The sequence below is a fragment of the Aphanomyces astaci genome, assembly GCF_000520075.1.
Source record: "Aphanomyces astaci strain APO3 unplaced genomic scaffold supercont1.77, whole genome shotgun sequence".
NCBI classification, from domain to species: Eukaryota; Oomycota; class Saprolegniomycetes; order Saprolegniales; family Verrucalvaceae; genus Aphanomyces; species Aphanomyces astaci.
Genome location: NW_009798340.1, coordinates 228,392 through 253,482, shown reverse-complemented (window position 1 = coordinate 253,482; position 25,091 = coordinate 228,392). Strand labels below are relative to the sequence as shown.

Below are 25,091 nucleotides of genomic sequence, written 5' to 3'. Positions count from 1 at the left end.
CTACATACAGTAGTCTATATCGTGTTGATTATTCGCTTTGAAACATTTTAAATCATTTATCCTGCAACCTGTCTTTTACTCTATCCGGTTCTTAAATGGTTCTTTAATACGTCCAGAGTTCGTTTCGTGATTGTAACCGTCGCCGCAGCATATTCGTGGAACCAACCTCCGACGTGTACTCAAAGCACGCCGCGACGGAGATTACTGGCTCGATATTCCCTCTTGTCTGGTGTGCTGCACATCTCGAGTCTCGTTGGTCGCGGCATGAGCACCACCAGCTCCATCGAGTGCTCCGTCACGGAAGGCCAAGCGATGCTGCTCCTGTCCGTGTCCTTGCTCTCCCTCTGCGGCTGTCTCTACGTGATTGTCACCTACATGTACGTCCCAGCACTGCGGCAGCATCCCGCCGGCATCATGTTTGGCATGTCCGTGTATGGCGCCGTGTACCAGTTCATGTACATTGTCGAGTCGCACGCCACGCCGTCTGCTGCGTGCCGCGACGTGCCGTTCATAGTCGACTTCTTCCTCACAGGCCAGGAAACGTACATGCTCATCTTTGCGATCGACTTGTTGCTCGCACTCAAGAACCCCTTTACCGCGTCCAAGGGCCAAATGAATCGGTACCACATCGCAGGCTGCGTGTGGAGGTACGAGCCCTTATGAGGCTTCTGCCACGTCATACTATGGCTCTTTGTGTAGCTTGATATTTGCGGGTATTTCCAGATGCGACAACCACTTTGCGCTGTTTGGGTTTTGCTGGATGGATGTCGCGACGGCATCGTTGAAGGACAAGAGCTCAGCGCGGTCCCCCCCCGCTGGCCTCTTCTTTGCGCTGTACATTTTGCTCATTTACACCACGTCACTATATGCGATACTGCGCACGTGGAATACGCTGCTCAAGGGCCTGCCCGACACGTTTACAACTCGAGATCGGTACAACGACGATTGTGTATATATTTCTGCGTTTTCGGCATGTCGTCCTAGTTGGGAGATATTACAATATATCTGCGACAGGGTACATAGTATATATATATATATGTCGTACTAGTCCATTGGTAGAGGCAATTCGTGTGATCTGCGATACCGTTCTCGTGACGCGATCGTTGAGATACAGTGACATGAATTGCAATCGATTCTTTGTATACCTAAAGTTGAAGGTCCTGTGGTGATAGGTATCACTCTAATTGAAGTCACACACTAATTGATGTTGTTTGATGGTTGTTTCCTGCAATATGATTGGCTAAATATATCCTTCTCTTGTGTGCTGTACATTTATTTGGTCGTGTCTCGCTCCAGTTTACAAGCACAATACCAATATGTCATCCTACGTTGTTTGGTTGTGATTTCGACAGTGTCACAGAACTGAATGGGTGCACTTTGGACTATATATATATATATATCAAAGGACAATATATATAAAATTTGAACTTTTGTGTTGATTCGCCAAATCTATCATCGATCGATTGATTCTTTGCACTGACTTTTGGATATAAAAATCGTCCTAAGTTTAGTCTCACACGAATTTGTCGTTGAATGGGTCGAATGTGAGTGGATAATTTGATTGGCTACTGGATTCGCGTTCGGGGTTTTGATTGGTCGTATATCGATTGTGGTATCATGCGTATTCCATAATACCATGTGACACGGTGTGCCCATTAGCATCCACCGGCACCTCAAGTACTACGTCGGGTGCTTTGTGTTTTACTGGACGGGCGTACTTGTCACATATGCCGTCTACACGATCGTTCCGTACGAATCTCCGCACAAGTGCCTTCTATGGAAGTGTCTGTCGAGCGTACTATTGGCCAAAGGGATGGTAAATTCGCTAATTTGGACGCGAACGTCCAATATACTCAAGATCATCCACCAACTACGAGAGTTTGGGTACGTTTCATCGTGCTCTGCAAACTGGGTTATATATTTATCTCTGGGGATATATATACATGATAGAAACGAGTGGTGATTTGTATTGGGGGGGGTTCGTTTCATATCGTGGTACTGGTTAGTGTCATCGTCGCTATACGTAACATATATATGTATATATTTATATACGTATAAGAGTATATGAGTGAGAAGGGTCTTGTACTGTACTAGTTGTACACAGCTATATGAACATGAGAAATAAAAAATTGGATATATATATATATATGAGTCCGAAGTGTCTTGTACTGTGACACATATATGAACTTGAGAAATAAATACGATATATATACATATATATATGAGAAGAGTATTTCTCGTACAGAGATATAAGCTTGGTATGTGTGCCTCGTGTGTCTTTGTTGTTTACGGTATGACACGTCGTTGCTTTGCCAAGTATGTATCCCAGAAACTACCACTTCATCTACTCGTTATATTTCTTTTGTATTATCTTTTTCGTTCCAAATCTGAAATATATATACATCTTAGGCACGTGGATTTGCCACCCCACGACACAAGTATCAACTGGGCTTTGCGATTGGAAATTCTAACCAACACAACCAAGGGCATTTGCGAATCGATTGAGCGCGCCGAGATGGAAGCTATCCACGGTCACAGCACAGACCGCCATATCAAGTACACGCAGATCGAGGAGATTCCGCTGAGTTGCTCTTCGTCTGCAGCTACAGTGGTCTTTTATGACTACGCGCCGCACATATTCCGCTTCCTCCGCAGCTGCGCCAACATTTCGAATGCCAGCTACCGAGATTCGCTCCAGCAAACGACCAAGGAGCGCGTGAGTGAAGGCAAAAGCGGCGCCTTCTTTTACTTTACCCAGGACCGAAAATATGTCGTCAAGACCCTCACACATGAAGAGCTCAAGTTTTTGCTGCAGATTTTGCCCAAATACGTCACGTACGATCGACTGGTTTATCATATTAATTGCATTCGAATAGTGGATGTGTGTTGGGGTTTTGGGTATTTTCAGATTCGAAATCTATATATATATATATTATATTTTATACATAAAACCAAGGTTAGTATTGAATTACGATATATATATCGCGTCCGCCGGTGTGTTGTGGTGGTTAGCTGGGGCTGTTTTTTTGTTCTTTTTCCAAAGGATAATATATATATATATTTGAATATATCGTTTGGAAGAAGGATCTTTGTTTGATTCGTAACAAATCAAACCATAAAAATTACAAAGAAAATGAATGATATACACTTACTTTCGAACGAGTTGAATGGACAACGTTTATTAACGTATGGGTCGGTTGTTTCAATATATATATATATATATCATTCTTTGCGTCCATTCATATATACTAGTAGTTCCTTCTGTGTAACCTAGACGAATATTGCGAAGCTCGAGACTAGTAATTATCTGGCGTAAATAGATATTAGTGCATTTCACCCAAATTTTAACTTGCGAGTGAATTCACGAGAATGAGCATTCGAATCCAATGGATCTCTCATTTCAGCTCGAACAAACTATACAATACAACGATGAGTATATAGTATGTGGTTTTGCCCAATAAGCGGAGGGGTCAAACAACGTTTGGATTGGCAGAAACTCAACTAAATTACGTACTTTGATTGGCTTAGGCGGTTCTTCATTCTCTTTGGCCATTCGATTCTTCTTCTGTACACAGGGCTGGCTCGAGTTTCGAATCGATTGGACACTAGATGATTCCAATATATTGTTTTTTCGGACTCTTGAAACAATTATATTGATTTATTCACATATATATCTATGGATTTATAGATTCATGTCGGCCAATCCAGACACGTTTGTCACTCGATTTTTCGGCTGCCACGCGCTCACTATGTATGGCAAAACCATGTTTTTCATTGTCATGCAAAGTGTCTTTGATACACGGTTGCCCATCCACGAACGATTCGATCTCAAGGTAGATATATGACGATCCATCTAGTACATACATCCACGAGATCATAGACCCCCCCCCCGTCCCCCGTATATTATAGACCCCCCTCTATGATTTAACTCACATATATGGACTGGTAGGGGTCGTGGGTGGGCCGACTTGAAGGCCGCAAAACGCGCGGAACGGCCGCCATGTGCAAGTTCTGCGGCAACGAGTACATAATCGGGGGCTCCCATGACCAACTGTGCGACGTGCGCAGCAATAACGGCACGCTGCGGCACCAGTATGACAACGTGGGCAAGGATTTGAACTGGAACCACCACGTCAAACTGCCCCGCCCCGTTGCGGCGCAAGTGGCCAAGCAACTGCACACGGACTCGACGTTCCTTAGCCAAATTAACTGCATCGATTACTCACTGCTCGTGGGTATCCACCACCGTACATTTCACGTGGGGGGTAGAAAACACTCGACCCCGTCACAACCAGGTAAAATACCCGAAATATTATATTGGGGTTCGTAATACATACCTACCTACCTGGCTTGTTGGGGTTTTATTGATGTATGGAACCGAGTTTGGCTTTATCCGTTGTGTGCCATATATATATATATATATGAGTGTAAACCATATTTGTAATTGCATCGACCTAGATACATATGCACACGTGTGTATGTATTTGAACCACTACTATATATATATATATCTGAGCCACTCGGATTTGCATCCGCCAGATGATACCTTCATATATATATACGTTATGAACCACTGGGTATTGCATCCACAAGATATATTCATATATATATATATATATATATATACTAGTATATGTTATGAACAACTCGGAATTGCATCCACCACGCAGTTTCAAAATGTTATATGCATTTCAACTGCTCCAAGTGCATCCATATATATATATATATATATCTACACATTTGACCAGCTCATATATATCTATGCATTCGTATCCATATATATATATATATATATATATATATATATATATATATATATATATATATATATATATATATATATATATATATATATATATATATATAGCTACATATTTGCCCCTCCTCACCGCATCAAAAACGCATTTTCGTAGACACGAGGCCAGTCGACGGCCCGTCCGACACACTGGGGGCGTGTGTGCTAGACGCCATGGCAACCAACACGACCACCCACACAGCGTTGGACGAGTCTCCACGATATGCGACATCGTTTGACTCGGACGAGTCTCCATTATATGCGACATCGTTTCACCACGGCGGCATGGGCGTAGAGCAAGTATACGGTCCGGGGGTGTACTTTGTGGGTTTGATTGACATTCTGCAGCAGTGGAACGTTCGCAAGAGATTGGAGCATTTTGTGCGCGTGTATTTGTGTGGCCAGGACCGGCTCGGGATCAGCGTCGTGGCTCCGCACGAGTACGCCGACAGGTTTCAGAAGCGAGTGGTGCGGGACCTGATTCACGACCTGCACGAGGTCCCCCCCAAGCGGCATCGTCCTCGGCCGAGTATGATGGACAATGGGGACGATGAAGTAGACGAGGTATCGTCGTTTGCATCCGACTCGACGTACGACACGGGGCACTTTGACACGTTTTTGAGTGTGGACCCGGTGACCCCCCGCTCGAGTTTGAACTTGTTCCCGATGCTCAAGCGTCCAGAAGATACTGGCATATCATCACGACGACAACGACCAGGGGGGGGGGAGTATGCGATAGAGCAGGAGACGACATGCCACAGGATGGGAGAGGATGGGCCGACGAATGAGGCGAGGCGAAACGAAGAAGAGTATGCGTCTATGCAAACCCCCCAAGGGCTGGCGATGCTCGAACGTAGCAGCGATAGCCATGTATAAACGAGTAAAGCGTCAGTACTTTTGAATGGGCTGAATGAATGGTGTACACTGGCAGTGGTGTCAAGTGCCAGTTACATGTAATGCAAACAATAAAACCCATGAAAGCTGACAACAACGGGGTTGGGTTAGTCGATGCAATCAACGTTAACGACGGATGATATCGAGTTTAATTTTAGTGACATTCTAATTCGCTGTTGATTTGGTCCAAGAGTGGATTTGATTGGCTACTTGATTAGTGATCTGGGTTTTGATTGGTCGATTTTCGATTGTCTGCCGAGTTGGTGCAGCTCATTCGATGGAGCACGCTTCCCCCACTCACTTGACAATAGTTGTTAACTATCAAACAGAGGCGCGCTACTCCATGCAAACTACGGGTTGTGCACGCAGAAATGGCTATACACCAATCGTGGTTGGGTTTTCCTGTGGAATAATTAATATATATATAGTGGATTCGGTACAAATTTCCAGAGACCCCGTCGAGTCGATTCTCGGCGCCGAATAATCGAATCGCTATTGGCTAATCCAATTTTGAGTTGATATGTGATTCGCTCTTACAGAGCATATTACAAGTATATTCAGACAATCATAAGTTCCAGTGAGATGCCACATCGAATCGAAAAGACACGCAGAGTTTTAAAGGTAGTAGCGAATCCACGATATAAATTGTGCTTTCAAGTTAAACTTGGTACTATTTTCGGTAGATTCGACGAACGACGTCAAATCTACCTGAAGTCATCGAGACACAGTAAATATACTCCCTGTAAAAACAATCTTGAACTCAGTATGAAATGGAAAAGCATGACAATGCACGGGATACTTGTACGATTTGATTGGTCGAAAGGATTTTATTCGATAATTTCATTCGCCACGTTGGTGCGTGGATTTTGCTTCGTCGATTATCGATTGGCAGCCTCAGGCCATTTTGAAATCGAATTACCAATATATATATATATATATATTATATATAGAGAGGATGCGTTCGCTATTAATTTTTTTACTGCGACGATAGCGTGTCGTCCTTGTACGATTTCAACTCGGCCTTTCTCTTGTGTTCGTCGATTTTATCGACAATGACACGGCCCACAAGCGCCGCGTCGATGCCGACAACGTCCTGCGCGTACGCCATATTCTGCAGGTACAGCATCATCTTGGCGATCTCACGACCACTCATGCCGTCGGTAGCTTTGTCGTACTGGTCCAGTACGCCCACGCAAGTGTCTCCGCCAGGCAATGAAGCCACGCATTCTACACGTTGTCACAGATAATATATATCAGGACAGTAGGGTTACAATATATATCGCGTTGTCCAAATGCATATAAAAAATGTGATTCAGAATAGAGAAAATTATATGCTTGACACACACATCTAGTCAAAATATGACCCTATTATCGCATCATCCAATAAATACCCCAGAAAAAATGATATGTCATTGGGATGACGATACTGTATGTCAACGTAACATCTCCCCGTATATATATATATATATATGGGTCGGCGGCTGAGTGTTTTTTAATCAAAATAGATATACGTCCTATATATATATAATATACAGTAAGTACCATGGTAATACAACCGCATAAGGCGCAGTCTCTCGGCCGGTTCCGGCAGATCAAACAGGAGTGCATCGTCGATCCGATCGGTGATGGCCGTGTCCAAGTCCTCCGGGCGGTTGGTAGCGATTACGAGCATAAACTGCTTGGTTTGCGTGCCCTACCTCCACGGGTTACATGGTGTTCACATGAATCAATCATAAAATCACATGAATCAATCATAAAGTCACATGAATCAATCATAAAATCACGTGAATACATCATAAAATCACGTGAATCCGTCATAAAATCACGTGAATCCATCATGGCGTTGGTAAATATATATATTCGTTTGAACCCAGTACGTGAAATAATGATTAAGTCGCGTGAAATAATCATAAAGTCACTTGAAATAATCATAAAGTCACTTGAAATAATCATAAAGTCACTTGAAATAATCATAAAGTCACGTGAATCAATAATAAAATCACGTGAATCCATCATGATGTTGGTATATATATATATATATATATTCGTTTGAACCCAGTACCGTGTGGAACAAGAGTGCATTTAGGGCATTCCGCATAGCTTCACTCATGTGCGTCTTGCGCGTGGCGCGACAGCCCAGAAATGCTTCGGCTTCGTCGATGAAGATCAACACTCCTATATTGAACATATAATTGCATACTCTCATGGAACGAATATTCGACATCGACCTCGTTCGATTCAAGATCTACATTTATTATATATACTGATATATCTCAAAAGAATATTCATATATATTAATTCTCTCAATCGATGTATATATTATATGAGTGCTTTAGCTCGAGGTCTGCCAGTATATATATCTCATATATGAATGCTTTTCGTTCGAGATCAGTTAGTTTATATAACTCATATATATATGAATGTTTTCGTTCGATATTTGTCGGTATATACTAATAGTACTAGTACTATTAATAAACGAGAAGATATATAGACAGAGCTGTTGATATGACATTTTGGCAACTTACCTCGTGGCGAGGATTGGGCCCAATGAAACAGCGCATGGAGCTCTGTGACAGCGTCACTTCCCAATGGCCCCTACATATCAAAACTTACCCCATCACACATCCGCATTCAATCACTCGTTTATATATATCTAAGTTGATCCAACTTCAACGTATCCGTCCATTTTGTATGGGAATATCGCCCCGGTGATTCCTGGCCATTCATTCGTACGTACCACGTCACCCCCGCTCATGATTGCGTAATCCATGCCTGACGCTGCCGCCAATCGCTTGGCGACCATCGTCTTGCCTGTTCCAGGGGGACCATACAAGAGCAGATGCCGGTACGGCGCGTTGTGTTTTTTCTATTTTATTATTATTATTAGTCTTCTTTTGGAATCGAATATACGTTGTACAAATATATATCATGATATACTACCACCAATGCGAGTGATATATTGTCCAGTCGATTTGAAACGTGGAGTAGGCTTCTCAATCGAATGAGCAGAATAACCAAATCGGCAGACAATCGATATGTATGACCAATCAAATCCCACAACACGAATCAAGTGGCCAATCAAATTATCCACTCTTCGACCAATATAACACCGAATTAATGTGTGACTGAAATTAGTGTGATACTGGACGATCTTTACAACCAAAAGTCAATAGTACAAGAAAATCAATCGATAGGTTTGGCGAATCAGTACACCAAAGTCCTAAACAATTTGGGTAAAAGGACAATATATATATATATATATTATAGCGAATCAGTACACCAAAGTCCTAAACAATTTGGGTAAAAGGACAATATATATATATATATAAATCGTCTGTACGAACCGCATTCCGGGTAGCTCGCGCGAGCCCCAACAGTCGCGACTCCAGCGCTGCATGCACGACCACGTCCTGAAAGCTCTCGAGACCTACGGGAGCCTGGAACCAGCTGCGAAACCATCCAAGTAACCCTCCTTGTCTAGAGGTTTCTCGAATGAGCGACGGTTTTCCAAGTCTACAATAACATTGGATGATCAGGTAAAAGGTATTATGTACGATAATATGAAGGTCATGATAGGAATTAGTGTACGATGATCAAGCTAGGAAATGTATTCTACAGGATGATGGAACACACGAGCTACTGCTACAATTGTCATAGTGAACTAGATGCAATAAATATATATATATATATATATATATATATATAATATATAATATATATATAAAATAAATATATATTTCGAATAACGTGATAGTCCATCTCGACGATCGATTCAATTGAAAAGAAACTCCATTTCGTATGCACAACATGGCTGAGAGTATTGATAATCGACCAATCAAAACCCACAACACGAATCCAATATCCAATCAAAATCAATCTCTTTCTCCCCAACCACGCAACCTCGAGTTCGTATATGACACACGTATTGTTATATACATCAAACAGTCAGTACAAACCATCGATCGATATCGTTTTTTGGCGAATCATAAAAAAATGTCCAATTTGATTGCGCTCCATGCAAACAATATTATAATAGTATTGTCGTGTGTATATATTTCTAAACTGGAGAAGCGCCATGGAGAATGAATGAATCGACACAACCAAACAAATGTACTCCACAAGAATCGGCACACGCCTTTTTAGCCAATCAGATTGCCGGACACGATAGCTCAATAACATCAATTAGTGTGTGACTTCAATTACTGTGATGTACCAATCACCACAGGACAACCTTCAAGCAGCCAAAGTTTTGGCATAACAAAGACAAGATGTCGTCTCGCCCACACACACCTTCCAGTTTGATCTCTTATCTTTTTTTTTTACATTTTAACATAATATCAATGTAATACGATGATTCTACGTTAGTCGATCGACTATTGTCGATTTGATACAAATCTGGGGAGGGGGTGCATCGAATCTCGCCGACCAAACCGATCCACAATCGATCTGATTGGTTGAATTTCATTGATAAATGGGTTTTGATTGGCTAATAATTTTGAGCTCATCTGAGGTAGCCAATCAAATCGATTAAATTCCAACGAGAAACCACACCACAATGAAATTTCACTCGAAATTTGCACAATAAACTGGTTCACATCATTTTCACTCTATAAAGTGTAGTACCGTTGCTCCACGAGGCGGCCCACAATGCGAATGGTTTCCCTAGTCAGGTAAATACCACACGCAATGGCAACGACTGTGCCGACGAAATGCATCAACTTGTCCGAGTCAGCTAGCAGCGTCATGACGCCGCTGCCAATGTTGTCAAAGGCACTTTGGAGCGCCCGTAGGATCTTTTCTTGTTCTGCGGCGAGTCTACATAATATGGTGTGTTTGCTATCTCGTGATTCTAAAATGTATGTACTCATACACCAACCAAAAGAATGTAGCCAATCGGATTGCTGCACGAAAACTATCATCAATTCAACCAATCACGAACGAATTCAAGTGTGACATATTTCAATAATTAATAAGACGAGATACTACATCAACCATGGGGGAAGAATATATGTTGACACACTAAAAAAATTCAGTACAACCCATCGATCGATGCATTTGGCTAAAAACTACAAACCAAACGTCCAAAATAGTTTGGCGGAACCGACAATATCAATATATATATATATAGGACAATATATATATATATATATTGATATTGTCCTTTAGCCAAACTATTTTGGACGTTTGTATTATCAATATATGTAAATATATATTGATATTGTCCTATATATATATATATATATATAAATATATATATATTGACATTGTCCTATATATATTGTCCTTTCGCCAATCTATTTTGGACGTCTGTGCGGATTTGATGTATATATATTTATATAGATTCGTACGTAGTTTGAAGCTGTTGCATTTCAATATCGTGGTTCAATCGCTGCTGCTTGATGCGGCCTTCGACGTCGATGACAGCTTTCTCGAGTGTCGTGTTCTGCTCAACCCACATACGCTCCTTGTCCGCCGCCAGTTGCTTCTCCTTGAGGATCGTCTCCGTGTTGCGGCGCTGGACTTCCATGCGCTGGTTTGCGGCTTCTTGCAGGTCCACCTATATAAACCACACAATGATCATATATTGTCATTTGCTTATATGATGGTAACTATGCTTGCTTTATATGATTTTGTGTAAACCAACGACATCGACAAACCCAATAGAATTCTACCACTGTACTGGAATCACAGTCACCCCTGACCATCCAATCAAGAACCACACGACAACACCACCACTGACCGGGCTACATCATAAAGGCACATATAACATGTAGTTATTAGCTATATTATGGTATTATTGTCAAATCGATTCGAAACTGGAGATCGATTGTCTTGAGAGAATCGATTCAAAATATATCGCCTAAGCCAATCAAATCACGTTCTGTCGCAGCATTTCTGCCAATCCAAACTACTGATTTACCATGAATCTAATCTATATACTACATGTTGTATGGTATAGTTTGTACAAGCTTAAGAATTCCCACCTTTTGTGAAAATTATGCACAATCTTGTTGTGTTGATTCTAAAATGGAGAATGAATAATCGACCCAACCAAATACTACAATAATGGATAGAAGAATCTAGCCAATCAAATTGCAGGAAACGGCGAATGAGGGTGTGACTTCAATTAGTGTGATATAAACCATCTGTTTACATTTTACAAAATTCAGTACAAAAAAGCCAAAATTGGTCGATAGATTTGGCGATTTTGCCAAGTTTTAGGTAAAAGGACAATACCAGCTCCTTGTTCTGCGCTCGACGTTGGATGTCTTCGTATTGAATGCGTTCCGTGTGCAGCGCATGCTGCTTGTCGGCCACAGCCAGCTCGTTCTCTTTCTTTACATCCAGCGACAACCGGTCTTCCATGCCTACAGTACTGGTCGTCGTATACCGTCCATAAGCAAGCGGCCGCGGTACCTTGGACTTTGGCTTTTTCAATCTCGAGCTCCACGTGCTTGACCCCGGCTTCGGCGATCTTGCGCTGTTCGACCAACACCGCTGACGCCTCCGTCTCCAAATGGCCCTGCAGCAGCGTCAACTGGCTTTGGGCGGTTGCTACCTCTGACGCCAGACTCCGCAGCGCCATCTGCACTTCCGCCGCGCGACGGATCAGCACTTGCGTCGCGCCGACGTTGTGCATGAACAGCGCGTCCTTGTCCACAGCGTGGAAGTTTTGGATCGTCACCTTGTGCTTGTCCTGCGTGAACACGTGCCGCTCGGCATAGACGTGGATGCCGTCCTGCAGCAAATCCTTGAGCGACGGCGACGCGAGGAGCCCGAGCTGCCGCCGCCCCGGGATCGAATCGTACTTGAACTCAAAGTTCTGCAAGTGCACCTGTATCACAGTTGCGGCCGAGTGGGCTTAGAGAACGAGTTGTTGGCTGTGCGATGGACAGAGTACATACCTGCGCAATCACGTTGTACGAATGCGACAAGTTGGCCGATTCCACAGCATCAAACGCGTCCTTGTACGGCACCGACGTAGTGTTGGTGCTAGCTCTGGCATTCCGGCCAAACAGAAAAGCATCCGACGCGCCTGCCAGAAGCGCCACGAGCCCACCGAGAACGAGCATCGTCGCGGCCTCAAAATCTCGAACCTCGAGTGTCCTTTCGAAAATACGATCTCGTCCGGATATGACCTTTTTTACGGATAAATGTTTCCGGATACGTAGGTTCTCGCACCAACGACAATCATCATGCCGACCAACGCCAAGGTAAGTCTGGTTCCTGCTGCTCGTGATGCGCGAAGTCCACGCAATCATTGACGTCACGTAGGTCCTAGCGCATGAGTTCCTCAAGGACTTGGAGCGCGACTCGTACTTTCCCCCGGACCTCGTACTCAAGGGGAAGCAGCTGTTGCGGCAATTGTGCGACGACATCGAAGAAGCCAAGCCGTTAACCCCTGCCGGTCTGCTAGACTTGACGCATGCCACCACGGAATCGTTCAACGAGCTTGAAGAAGAATTCGAAGCCCGTGGAAGTATGTTGGAGACAGTCGCACGAGACGCCATTGGGTCTGACATAGGGTTCATCGCCGCTGCCTATGGCTTTGACGTGGATGTAGAAGAACTTATTTCGAATCGAGAGTGGTAATCCAATATGAAATGCCATGTCTTGGGTTGTCGTGGTCAGAATGGTCGTCACGCTCGCGTCGGCCAGCATTACTGTGAAAGTAGATGTACAATGTATGTCGTAAGTCTCACACCTTTAAGTATAATTACTGTACTTTAACAGTAAATATGACTACGTAATATTTGTTAAGTGATATTAATACATCAGAACGACATTTGTATCATGGATTTCATTGGTTTTCGTGAAATGTACTACTATTTTGAGAAAAAAAGCGTTAATTTATAGTACTATTAGTATGGTGGATTCGGTACAAATTTCCAGACCCTGTCGAATCAAATATCCGATCGAAACATGAATCGACGCTATTGGCTAATCCAATATTGAGTAGATTTGATTGGCTCTTTTAGAAAGCACAAGTATATTCAGCCAATCCGAACTTCCGGCGTGATGCAATCAACCACGCGAATTTCTGAAGTTTATACGAAATATCAAATATCACATTCACATTATATATGCAAGTTTTTCATTGGTTTTCGTGAAATGTATTCTGGTCGCCATCTGCCGTTGTACTCGAACGACGGCGGCGACTCCCCTGCCGACACCCTCAGGAGGCTGTTTCTTCAAGATGATATTGATGGCATGCAATCTGTGATAGATGCATCTTCCACGCGAACATCCCTCTGCTGCGTGAATCCGTCTTCGATCCTTCTCGACTCGTTGCGACCGTGGCTGCAACCCATTGTCGCGTCGAGTGGAACAGTGCTGAGCATTGGCAGCGGGTCAGGGCTCTTTGAAATGCTTCTAGCTCGTCATCTTGGCCCCGTTGAACCATCACATGAACGTATGAGCGTTCTTGGCGTGGACACGGCCCCAATCGACGTTTTTCTTTGGGATTGTTTCCGCCTTGTTCGCGACGACGCCTCCGTCATTGATACAGACGACAAGCATGATCTGCATGTGTCGGCCCTTCTGGCCGTGTACCTCCGCCGACCGTCTCTCTTAGTCACGTATCTTCATGCGTACCCTCACGTCGAGGTCATCGTACTGATTGGCCCTCGCAGCGAGAACCCCCTGCTCGATCCACACACGGCTGCTGCCGTCTCGGCATGGGGTCATGGAGTCGCTGAGATTACTGACGGGGTCGCACGTTGGGATCTCTGTCAAGTGCTACGGAAGCATCTTGATATCTGAGCTAAGCTTAGTTATATAAGGGACAATCTGTACAAATGTACTGTAGATTGAATATATCGGCACTATGTAGTATATGTACTAACAAAGCTCGCACAGTCGTCTTGTTACTGCCGAGCTTTCGTCGTTGGCTCCAGTTACCAGCAAGGGAGAGAGAGAGAGAGATGTGTGTCGTATGCTGTGGACGTGGTGGCTAACCAAGATTTTGTAATGCAATATTCTTCCCCAGGCTCGTGCGGCGAATTCTTTGCCGTAAACTCGAAGTGGACATCAATATCCTTTGAAGAAACCAATTATGTACTCGTTGGCGCCACAGGGATAGGCTCCAACCTAGTTGGTACGGAGCGGTGTATCAAGCAGGCGAGAACATGGCACGTTGAAAGTGTGGCCGCTGGTCGTTGAAAACAATTGCGAATTTCCTGTTGGATTCCATGTGTATCGAGCGATGGTGACATGGAGCGTGAGTCGTATGTGCAATGTGACGACGTCTCTCGAACCGCTGCTACGTGAGCTTGCGAGATATTAGCGACGAGAGTAGTGGTGTATGGCACTGAGTTGTTTGAATTCAACCAACAAATCTGGATCCTACCGGTGCAGCCTGTAATTAGAACAGCCATGCACGCTACGGCCTGGATTCATATATATACGAATCCAGGCCTAGTAATATATATGTATTGCTTATATATATATATTACTTGTGAGCATTGCTGAGGCCTTTGTGGATTCTCATGAACACTTGCTTCATTGGAAACTGGATTTGACTCTCAAGTTGACAGTCACAAAAAGGCCGAACTCTATAAATAGCCCTTTTATCCGGACAACGGATACAATATCCGAATTCGTACGTCAATAATCCGGATAATGCACTATAATGTTGGCCCTGCGCAACTTTTTTGCCACACTCCTCAATCGTAACCTAAACTATGCAGGCCACGATGCCGCCGCCGCCCCCGACAACAAGCGTGGCAATACCAACCTGGTTCAAAGACCACCCGCACATCGTTCCATGGGACGACGGCTTCCAGCCCACAGGCGCCTCGTCCGCCTCCGGAACCCCGTCGTCGGGTACGTCCGTTTCGTCGATGTGGATCGACGAGGGTGGTTGAACTAGGATACATGGTGACCGACCAACCCCGCGCGCTTCCTGGTGTGTTTCGCGTGACTGAGAATGCCGTGTCTGAGTCCCTTGCGGCGCAGTTGTACGCGTCTGCCGTCGACGTTCGCGTGTGGGGCGTGTACGTCCTCACGACCGAGATCTTTGACAAGCACCTCGAAGCATTTCCCGACTCGAAAGAAGATCATGCGCGGCATACCCTTGCCCTGCATGCGATCCGAGAGTTCCTCGTTGACTCCCAGGTCCTTGCCTTTGTTGTCCATGGTTCATACGTCCTCCTTGAACCTCACACGTGGTTGATGTCTTAGGCCTTGCCGTCCCAAGACTGGGACAATACCCATGGCGTTGTCGTGTGGGTCATCACGTCTGACGTCGACGACGTCGTGGCGTATCACATCGACTATGCGGAAATGTTTCGGTCCGTGCATCCATCTCCAATGCGCTTTGTGTGTTTCAACGATTTTTCGCCGTTTTTGGTCGTTTTTCGTGTTATTTTGGTCCTTTTTCGCAATACATGGCTGTTCGATCTCTTCTTAATACCACGTCATCTTGAGTGTATTTTCTACTCCAAATTAATTTATCCGGGGGTGGATTTTATTAACTAACTGTACGTACAATCATCGCCGGACCTGCAAAAACTCATATAAAACTAATTTTAAGAGGTACCTTTGTGCTGACATTTATTCTTTTTAGCCAATCGTAATTCATCATTCTTTTTAGCCAATCAGACTGCTTTGATCGGTTTGTTTGCGCCAATCACTGGGTGAAAATCACTATATGTAGGTACCAGACCAACATAACGTATCCGCCGCTGTACAGCGGAACTTTACACGTGAGTCCGCTGTCAGCAGACACGATCCACGGCGGCGCCTTTTATGCCCATCCCGACGGCTTGTCCCATTACAAAGTTCGATTAAATTTGATATTTCATGCTATTTTTTCGATAAAAATTGGGAAATTCACACGATTCTGTAGATTCACGGGTACAAGGGGTCTCAACAGCCCGTAACGGTAAGCGTGATGTAGCTACTAGTACTTTACATTTCTCTGTGTTGATTGGGTTCACACTATTTACAGGCATACACTAATCAGATATTTGATGCGCATATTCAAAAACATAATGTTGTATATTTTTGATAAAGGTATTTCTAATTCTAAAAGTATTTTATACTTTAAAGTATTCATTTTATCTATTTCCTACGCTTTGATTGGCTAAAGTTTCTTTTATATATTTCCAACCAAAAACAATCATCCATACTACTTCCTACCTGCATGTATGTACTTACTTGCTGCTACGAGTATACATATATACATACTATTGTACATCATTGTGGTGAACGTAGGTGCACGACCACCTCGTTCCATACACCCATCGGCAAGGGGTTCTCATTGACGGCAACATGCCCCACGGAAGCACACCCGTGACGCGGCTGCCGCCGGGCGTCCGGCGCGTCGTCGTGGGGCTCAACATGTTCAACCACGAGATCGGACCGTTCACGCAAGCGTACCCAGAGCACAGTGCAAAGTTCAATAAGTATGTCAAGGTGGCGCAGGCCGCGGCAAAGACGCGCCAGCCAGAGCTGTCGGTAGGGTGTGGTCGTTGAAGAGGATGGACATGTATATGTTTATGTAGGTGTCGACCATCCGAGCCAATCCAAAGCAAGCGGCGTTCTTGGTGTACTTGTTGCGCAAAGCCAAGGAAAAGAACTTGATCCACAACAACCAGTTTGTCGGGCTTAACACTTAAAACGTTAGTACATACTAGTTCTGCCGAAAGTACTTGAGGCTGACCCAACTCACATACATGGCGATAAACGCCACGGGGATCGTCAGCGGCACCAGATAACAATAATGTTGATCTCCACGAATAGCGTCCATCATGGGAAACGACCGACCCGGGGTCGGCGGCGGCAGCACCTTGGCCACCACAATCAAGTACCTACAGCAACGTGAGCATGGATGGATGGGTAGTTACGTGGTTGGACTCGATCACAACGCCAGAGGAGAGATGCACTTGCATGAAGGTGATGAAGAAGATGGCCGAGAGACTCACGATCACATAGCCCCAGATCGCACCCGTTGACACGATACGGACTCCTTCCTTGGCCATGTTTCAAATGGCAGTGTGATTGTGATGGTTATCCGGATAAATCAAAGTCTATCGTCTATTTAACAATGAATAGATGATGCCTCGTAATTGATGGTCAGTATTGCTCGGTACTTTTTAAATAATAGAAAATTGGCTTATTGAAGGTTTGTTATCCGGAAGCCAGGAACGAGTTGGTCCGAGGCAACATGGACGCCGAGTACTACATCCAGCATCTGGAGATGGCGCCTCACCCGGAGGAAGGTGGTTTCTTTGCGATTCGCCACCGCTCTACCTTTCAAGTGGACACGCCCGGCAGCCGTGGCCCTCCGCGTCGACCTGTCCTCTCCACGATACACTACATGCTGCGTCAGCCGTCGCCAGTGATGTTTGTCCATGTGAATGCAAAGTCGGATATTTCCCATTTCTGGCACGCAGGTGAAAACTTCATCGCAAGCTTTCTCGGTCAATGCACGTTTCGTTTAGGGGAAGCCATTGCGTACATTCTGGTTGATCCGTCCACCGACGAACTCATGAACGTGGTGTTGGGTCCCCATCTTCACGAGGTATGCAGGTGTCTTACATCAACCGCTTTTCGTCACACTTTGAATTAGGGTCAAGTGCTGCAGTTCACGTGTCCTGCCGGGTGGTGGAAAGCTGCTACGTTGCCTGTGGATACGATTTCTGGCTTTGGATTGCTCTCAGAGGCGGTGGGTCCTGCGTTCGATTACGCCGACAACTTCCTCCTCCAGGAAGAAGACATTGCCCATTCCAAGCACGCCAGCATCGTGCGGCCTTACCTGCGTCCACCAGGCTGGGTCCGACCTACGCCACGCGAACCCCAAGCCAACTACGGGGCCACCGATTAACCTGGGTTGTCCACAAAACATTTCTCCTTTGGAAGGAGATTTTCGCTCAATATACTGTATACTACTCGTATTCATACTATGCAGAACAATGAAACTGGACGGCAAGTGTTTTAGCCAATCCAAGCTACGGAATAACCGAGTAGCCAATGGTAGCGACTCGATATTCATATTATCCTGCACCATCCAGTACTGTGCATACTGCTCTACTATTAGTACTACGTAGTAGTTAGTACCTTGTAACCGGTACTATTACTGTAATAGTATTAATAAGTACTTCGAAGTATGTTGTTTCCTGGAATTAATAGTACTGGTACTATTATTAATAATATTACTAGTACTACTAGTATTAATACTTCGTAGTAACGTTAGTAGAAGTCTCGATAAATCAGCCGATTGATGACTCCTATCATCGTAGACTCCCATTTGGCGTATATACTGTATACAGAACGTTTGGATTCTACCGGTACGGCGTTAGTTGGAGACAGGACCACATACTAGTATTGTATAATTCCCCGATTAAAACAGTTTCACAGTTCTTTTCTCCGAATTTGATGTTTCTATGGGATTTAGTATACTCTTACCACTTAGGGGTGATCTCTGTGGTTCGCGATAGCTAACCACAGGTGATGATGCAGTGTAACCCCGGTGATGTAACATCGTATGTCCTCACTGGGGGTAAATGTACGACGAAGCCCCAGGTTACAGGGCTAATACGGGCTAGTAAAGTCAAAACAACAGGTAGAACTGTTAATCGGGGAACGCTGTATGTGACATTTGCATTGGGTGCTGCCTGGCAAGGGTTACGGAGATGCATTTTGGGTTTCGAGTCGTCCCCCACATACACCCTTCGACCATGCGCAGCGGCCGCCAGTCGTTCGCCCTAGGGCTAATCGTCGCTGTCCTTATCTGCTTCACCACAGCCAAACCAGTGCCCAAGTGTGACACTTTGTTCAACTTCAGATCTTACTTTCAACTCGTATTGGGGGACGCATCAATAGTGCCGTGCATGACGGCAACTGGGATATCCACTATCATCGGATCAAGCGACTCTGAGGCATCTCAAGAACAAGTGGCCAAGTTCTTCGACAGCGTCGATTGCCGCGCGCTTTACAATGCTATGCGCATCAACTTTCGGGATAGCGTGCCAGATTGCACGATCGACAGCTTTGGCACGAGCATCAAGCAGTATGGGTCGCTGGAGTTTGACCAAATCCGGGCAGTGTACGAACAAGCCATGCCTGGAAGGAGCGTTGCCCCCATTCAGCGACGATAGTACCAACGAAAAGAATTTCTAAAGTTGCAGTCGATTACGATTATTATAGTGGTCAAATTTGGCAAAGTAACTTGTGAATACTTGGGGGTTAATGTAAAGTTCCAATTTAAGAGACATATTTTGGGGGCACTGCCGGGAAATGGAAACAGCTCGGCAATGAGGAATGGGTTTCGACTTCTGAAAACTGATAATTCAACAGGAAACACGGGAAACATCTATTTTCACAGTATCTATCATGTCCCATTTTCTAAGCATAAACACCTCAAGCATAGGGGACAATTTAAGGGTCATTTTTTAAACTTGATCGTAGTATTGATCCTTGCATATATTTTTGTAGTTACGGTATAACATTCATCTATACGGTATAACGTAAAAAACCAATTTACAGTTAACAGTAAGATAACTTAACCAATTTAAGATAACTTTGTATTGCCCAATCACACCTCGTTATTTGTTAGAGTCAAAACCTCTATCATATAATGCTGGCCATTCCGTCACGTGAATGAAATGCAAAAACGGCGTAGAAGCCATTGGTAATAGTCATTCAAGATTGGGTTGAAGTTCCCTAGTCGACACGGGCCACATTGGGTTGGATCTGAGGTTTTGTCGAGTGTTAAACTCGGTGGACATCCATCCACAACAGGAATATAACTCTATAAAACAGTACCCTTGTATAAATTATATGCAACCTGTTGTAACCGCTTACCCTAAGCACAGAATTTCAATGCTCAAACACATACATACTTTAAGATAAAAAAAGTTATCCTAAATTGATTATCAAAATGTGAGTACAAATGCTTAGAAAGTAACAAATTTACCTGTGAAGTTCATCGCCTAAACTGATGATTCGATTATGAACTGAAAGAGGCGCGTCTTGTATATTGGAATCACTATTGAAAACTCAAATATCGTAACGGACTCAAAAGTTATGTCCATTCTACTCCTACGCCTCCAAAAAAGTTATCTTAAATTGGTTTTTTACGTTAGAGCCAATTCGTTAATTGATTTATATAGAACACTTGGGATCAAGAAGAACATTTATTTAAAGAGGTATTTCGACACTCAAAGTGGGTGATGATTAGCTGAATCCGATGTCCCTTGAGTTGTCCCATGTACTAGTACTCTTAATTGAAACTCTCCAGTAGTATTAATAATTGATTGTGCTTTCAATCTAAATTTGGTATTTTCGGTGGATTCGACGAACGACGTCAAATAATCCACCTAAAATCGTCGACACGTCATTTTGCTTGAAAATACTCACTGTGTTTCCTGTCGATACAATGTTGAACTCTTTGTAAAATGGAGAACCTTGGTAATGCACCCGATACGTCTGCAATTTGATTGGTCGAAAGGGTTCTTTTTTTCGAAATTTTGATTGGCTACCTCGGTACGTCGATTACTACTGTCGGTTACTGCGTCGATTTTTTGGATCGTCAATTCATTTGGCAGCCCCAGTCCATTTTGAAATCGAATTACCAATACCGTACAGGTTTCATACCGTTCCTATTTGCTGCACCCACCGTCACGACGTCGTTCCATTGCAATTCGTTAAGCACGTGGGCTTGACGAAGGGTATGTTCATATCCCGCCCCCCATATGTGTGTATTAGTGTGATTTTGGAAATGTGAAAATTCCGATTAACTGACTTGTACAATTCAAGAGAGTTCGTTACGGTACAAATATTGTCCACATTGCCGGTATCATCCGTTGCCGCCCCCCACTGGTCAATTCATCAACTTTGGAACGTTTGACGCAATCTGCAGGGGGACTCAGCCCTTTTTGGGAGCAGTCAGCAGGCGACGGTGGTGGTACCCTACAGAAGTGCACTTTCCCACTGACGCGAACAAGGTCTTGTTGGGGACCAAGGGAGTGACTGTCGGGGGTATGCACTCGTCGTTCCCACTCAATTGTCATCTTGGCAACACCCTTGGGGTGCATAACTCCCACCCCACGACTGTCTAAACGTCGAGTGCAGCACGCCAAGACAGTGCTTTCGATGTACGGTGAAGATGATTTGCAAGGCATCAAGGCACCAGGAACGTTAATGATAATGTACCATTGGTCGTCGTTTTGGATAGTTTGTCGTGTTGGTAGGTGTGTCAGTCGTGAGCATCCTCCCCCCGGATGATCCAGTTAAACTGATCTGGATGGGCAACACGACTTTGCTCTGCATACATGGAGCTCCAAGGGAAGTAAAACCGGCTTGATTTGCAGCACCATGACAAGCCCATTGAAGTAGGACGTGAACGCGTTGAGAAGAGAGCAACCGCTCGAGACGAGGAACATGTACATTTCTTTGGGCGTCATCAAAATGCCCGATTAGAAGATCCTCTGCTGTTCGATTGCCCACCTATTGTGCATGGGACAGTTTAAGCTGCACTAAAATTGGCCAATGGAATTGCTGATTTTTGAAATAACCACTCAAATCATTAATCACCAAAAACGAAGCGAAAGAAGCATATTTTAACCTTACACTTAAATTTTGCCTTCACTAGTTAAGTGGAAATCGAAGTAAATGAACACTAAGGTGAAGTCTATTCAAGCCCATTAAAGAATCAGAGGAATGCCCAGACTTTCGGCTTCATGCAGCACTTTTCAGAATTGAAATCCCGGTCCTGGGAGACGAGTAAGCTGCATTCTACGACGAGGTCGCTTTCAATTGCACCATCAATTGGCCATTTACGTTACCGAATCATATTTGGGCGGACCAAAACCATGGCCTTGACAATACACGAAAATGGTGCAGTGGACGGGTCAAATGAACTCGTCGGTCACTGGTCAGCGGCTCGTCGCGTGCGAAAGTTGGAATAACCTGTTACTCGAATCTATACGCAATCGAATGGCGCTCGGCGCATAGCTAAATGTTACTATCCCTATGTATGGCGAAATTTATTTTTATTGTGAGATACTGTACTACCCCAGCAATTGTACTACTGTAACGTTAGTGCAATCTTGTCATGCATTGTAGTACGTGGCCCATTTGCACGAGCGGTCGCACAAGTTCGCTTTGCTTTGTTTTAAGCACGCCGGTGTTGGTATAGCCCACGCTGAAGTATTGCCTGCGGCTGCTCTTGTCCATCTCCAGGTGGGCGCGAGGCCACGTAAGATTCAGATGGGTGGAATGCTCATGCATAACTTTACCGTGTACTTCTCGTTCAATTAGAATTGAACACGCTATAACTCGTCCGACAGTGTAGCTACACTACAGCTCAAACACAGTCACGCCTAGCCAAACTTGTTAGAATTGCAGAGCCAGGTACCCATACAGACGACGATATAAGTTTTATGAAACAATTGACGACTTGACTACAAGACCATTGCTGCCAACGCCACGACAACTACACTTGCAGCCGCGGCCGCAGCGCTAGACGCGACGGTGGTCACAGGTTTGGCCGTTGTGGTAGCCACAGTAGCTGTCGTCGCAGCCACAGTCGTTGTCGTGGCAGCCACAGGTTTGACGGTGGTGGCAGCCGCAGGTTTGACGGTGGTGGCGTTGGCAGCTGCACCAGTGGACGCCTTGGCATATGCGTACATGTCCTTGAGGCCCCAGTTGAACTTGGCTGTGCTGATGACGCTTCCCCCTTCGACGGGAAAGTCACAGGGAGGCGAAATTGCCTTGACCTGGACGACAACGCCGTCCCACCACACCGTGCAGGACTTGGTGGCCACGACTTTGGCGATGTCCGCGTCTTTCGGAGGCGCCGTTAGGTCAATGGTGACGCCAGAGTCGGTAGAGCATACTTGCAGTTCGGGCATGAAAGCGCCCAAGGCAAACACCGTCGTCACAGATTCCACGCATTTCTTGGACACGTCTTGTTGGGCGGACGCGCTGGCCACAAGGGCGGCAGTGAACAGGACACGGGACTTCATGGGGAGAATTGGACAATGAACTCCGAGTTGGAGCTGCGTTGTTGGTACGTGAGTGGCTACGTCGTGAGGACGTGGCTACAACCGCCCGCAAGTTCCATAATCAAGTGTCACGATTTCTATTCGTTCAGTGAATTAATTGATTGGGTGAAATACTACAGTCTAGTGGATTTGTATACCGACATCTGAAACTCTAGTTATAGAGGCAATGACGCATTTCCACCATTTCGTACGACGGTCACCCAAATTCCCATAATGAACTGTATACTAGTAAGTATAGCTAATTCTCAGCGCTGTTTGTAGTGTCAATGGCCGGGATGCTACGCATAACGTTAACCTTCAACTCTACTAAATTAACTTACTTGTTTATGGCTACACGCCTCACTAGTCACTGACGTTCAAAAACGTAATGGTGACGGCAATAGTATTTTTAATACGCTACATATGTGTACAAGATAAAGCCAGTCAAAAGCGATTCTCCATAACGAATGCAACTGTATCTACCAGTACTTCTATGACCTGATTGAAGTGTCGATGGCCGGGATAAATAACCTTTCAAGTCGTCTTCTAACTGAAACTTGGTCTTCTTAGAGATTCTCAATTTGGAGTTTTGCGAATCTAACTGAGCAAATCACGAAATAGAATGGCAGTCCACGAAATGACTTGTTAGGTGAGCCACACCTTGCTCCTTTTTAACATCCAATCAGAGTCCATCACACCTTGCTTCTTACACACGATTGGCTACAACACTGGCAGAAGAGGTTACAATTTTGAACTGTTTAAAATTGGATATAGTTCACTCCGACTACTGTATACCCAAAGTGGTTCTCCCCTTACAACTAACATTATGTTGTGCGCTCGGTTGGGTCGCAATACCGTGGCTGCTCTGGTGGGCCAACGCGGTGGCGAAAGACCTCTTGGTAGGCGAAAGACATCTTGGTAGGCGAAAGACATCTTGGTAGCACATCCAAGTGCTAAAGCTGCCACTTCAGCACTTGCAATGTGCTACCAAGATGTCTTGCGCTACCCGCTTGCGCAACCACGTGATCACTCGAGCAGGGAGGTGTACGGCACCGACACGGACTGATGGTGGGATGAGGGATGACCACATTCATTGGTTGAGCAGGCAGGCAAGTGGTGATGTTACTGAAGTCTAGATCTGTTCGAATTGACCGAGTCCGGGATACCACATCGCATGATCTTGCTCTCATACACAGCCTACATAATTATCTCAATGCTCCTTGCATCAACCGCCATCACAGGAGTAGAATATATCGCAACAGGGTCTGATGAATTATCGCAGCGATTTTCGTGATTTCACGGCATCTGATTGGACAAATTGGACAATTTTGAATACCTGCCTTGCGAATTCCAAAAAGAGACAAACACATGTAAAATAAAAATCATCAATACAAACTTGAAGATATATTTAA

General features: G+C 44.6%; 9 protein-coding genes across 17 annotated transcripts; 7 read left to right on the top strand and 2 right to left on the bottom strand.

Annotated features, from left to right (window-relative positions):
- The first annotated feature begins 144 nt into the window (after positions 1-144).
- H257_15959 lies at positions 145-5,702 on the top strand. Of its 2 annotated transcripts, none has more exons than XM_009844263.1 (7): positions 145-647; positions 724-933; positions 1,660-1,884; positions 2,410-2,835; positions 3,689-3,833; positions 3,950-4,295; positions 4,914-5,702. In XM_009844263.1, exons 1-7 carry the CDS (start codon positions 265-267, stop codon positions 5,669-5,671), a joined length of 2,493 nt encoding a protein of 830 aa, XP_009842565.1. In that variant the 5' UTR covers positions 145-264; the 3' UTR covers positions 5,672-5,702. The 2 variants fall into 2 exon arrangements, with proteins under 2 accessions (XP_009842565.1, XP_009842566.1); XM_009844264.1 differs by having other exon boundaries at positions 700-933.
- A 913-nt stretch (positions 5,703-6,615) lies between these two features.
- Positions 6,616-12,882, bottom strand: H257_15958. Of its 2 annotated transcripts, XM_009844262.1 has the most exons (11): positions 12,595-12,882; positions 12,107-12,524; positions 11,927-12,057; positions 11,038-11,246; positions 10,313-10,504; positions 9,034-9,202; positions 8,427-8,555; positions 8,215-8,284; positions 7,752-7,864; positions 7,232-7,382; positions 6,616-6,916 (listed from the first exon to the last, which is right to left on the bottom strand). In XM_009844262.1, the coding sequence occupies exons 1-11, from the start codon at positions 12,760-12,762 to the stop codon at positions 6,666-6,668; spliced, it is 2,001 nt and encodes a 666-aa protein (XP_009842564.1). In that variant the 5' UTR covers positions 12,763-12,882; the 3' UTR covers positions 6,616-6,665. The 2 variants fall into 2 exon arrangements, with proteins under 2 accessions (XP_009842564.1, XP_009842563.1); XM_009844261.1 differs by lacking the exon at positions 6,616-6,916 and having other exon boundaries at positions 7,169-7,382.
- On the top strand, positions 12,863-13,339 carry H257_15957 (hypothetical protein). Its single transcript, XM_009844260.1, has 2 exons — positions 12,863-12,903; positions 12,965-13,339. The coding sequence occupies exons 1-2, from the start codon at positions 12,886-12,888 to the stop codon at positions 13,280-13,282; spliced, it is 336 nt and encodes a 111-aa protein (XP_009842562.1). The 5' UTR covers positions 12,863-12,885; the 3' UTR covers positions 13,283-13,339.
- Positions 13,340-13,801: 462 nt separating this feature from the next.
- Positions 13,802-14,546, top strand: H257_15956 (hypothetical protein; the record flags this gene model as incomplete). Its single annotated transcript, XM_009844259.1, has 1 exon — positions 13,802-14,546. One exon carries the CDS (start codon positions 13,802-13,804, stop codon positions 14,450-14,452), a length of 651 nt encoding a protein of 216 aa, XP_009842561.1. The 3' UTR covers positions 14,453-14,546.
- An 806-nt stretch (positions 14,547-15,352) lies between these two features.
- H257_15955 (hypothetical protein) lies at positions 15,353-17,672 on the top strand. Of its 7 annotated transcripts, XM_009844255.1 has the most exons (7): positions 15,353-15,514; positions 15,561-15,805; positions 15,872-15,981; positions 16,347-16,470; positions 16,539-16,574; positions 16,907-17,149; positions 17,197-17,672. In XM_009844255.1, exons 1-7 carry the CDS (start codon positions 15,373-15,375, stop codon positions 17,308-17,310), a joined length of 1,014 nt encoding a protein of 337 aa, XP_009842557.1. In that variant the 5' UTR covers positions 15,353-15,372; the 3' UTR covers positions 17,311-17,672. The 7 variants fall into 7 exon arrangements, with proteins under 7 accessions (XP_009842557.1, XP_009842555.1, XP_009842554.1 ...); XM_009844253.1 differs by having other exon boundaries at positions 16,907-17,672; XM_009844252.1 differs by having other exon boundaries at positions 16,347-16,574.
- H257_15954 (hypothetical protein) lies at positions 16,710-17,681 on the bottom strand. The gene is made up of 2 exons (XM_009844251.1): positions 17,582-17,681; positions 16,710-17,502 (listed from the first exon to the last, which is right to left on the bottom strand). Exons 1-2 carry the CDS (start codon positions 17,671-17,673, stop codon positions 17,325-17,327), a joined length of 270 nt encoding a protein of 89 aa, XP_009842553.1. The 5' UTR covers positions 17,674-17,681; the 3' UTR covers positions 16,710-17,324.
- Positions 17,682-17,825: 144 nt separating this feature from the next.
- Positions 17,826-18,613, top strand: H257_15953 (hypothetical protein). The gene is made up of 3 exons (XM_009844250.1): positions 17,826-18,087; positions 18,136-18,215; positions 18,264-18,613. The coding sequence occupies exons 1-3, from the start codon at positions 17,859-17,861 to the stop codon at positions 18,516-18,518; spliced, it is 564 nt and encodes a 187-aa protein (XP_009842552.1). The 5' UTR covers positions 17,826-17,858; the 3' UTR covers positions 18,519-18,613.
- Positions 18,614-19,371: 758 nt separating this feature from the next.
- On the top strand, positions 19,372-19,791 carry H257_15952 (hypothetical protein; the record flags this gene model as incomplete). Its single annotated transcript, XM_009844249.1, has 1 exon — positions 19,372-19,791. One exon carries the CDS (start codon positions 19,372-19,374, stop codon positions 19,789-19,791), a length of 420 nt encoding a protein of 139 aa, XP_009842551.1.
- Positions 19,792-23,034: 3,243 nt separating this feature from the next.
- On the top strand, positions 23,035-23,747 carry H257_15951 (hypothetical protein). Its single transcript, XM_009844248.1, has one exon. The coding sequence runs from the start codon at positions 23,324-23,326 to the stop codon at positions 23,678-23,680; it is 357 nt and encodes a 118-aa protein (XP_009842550.1). The 5' UTR covers positions 23,035-23,323; the 3' UTR covers positions 23,681-23,747.
- The last annotated feature ends 1,344 nt before the right edge of the window (positions 23,748-25,091 follow it).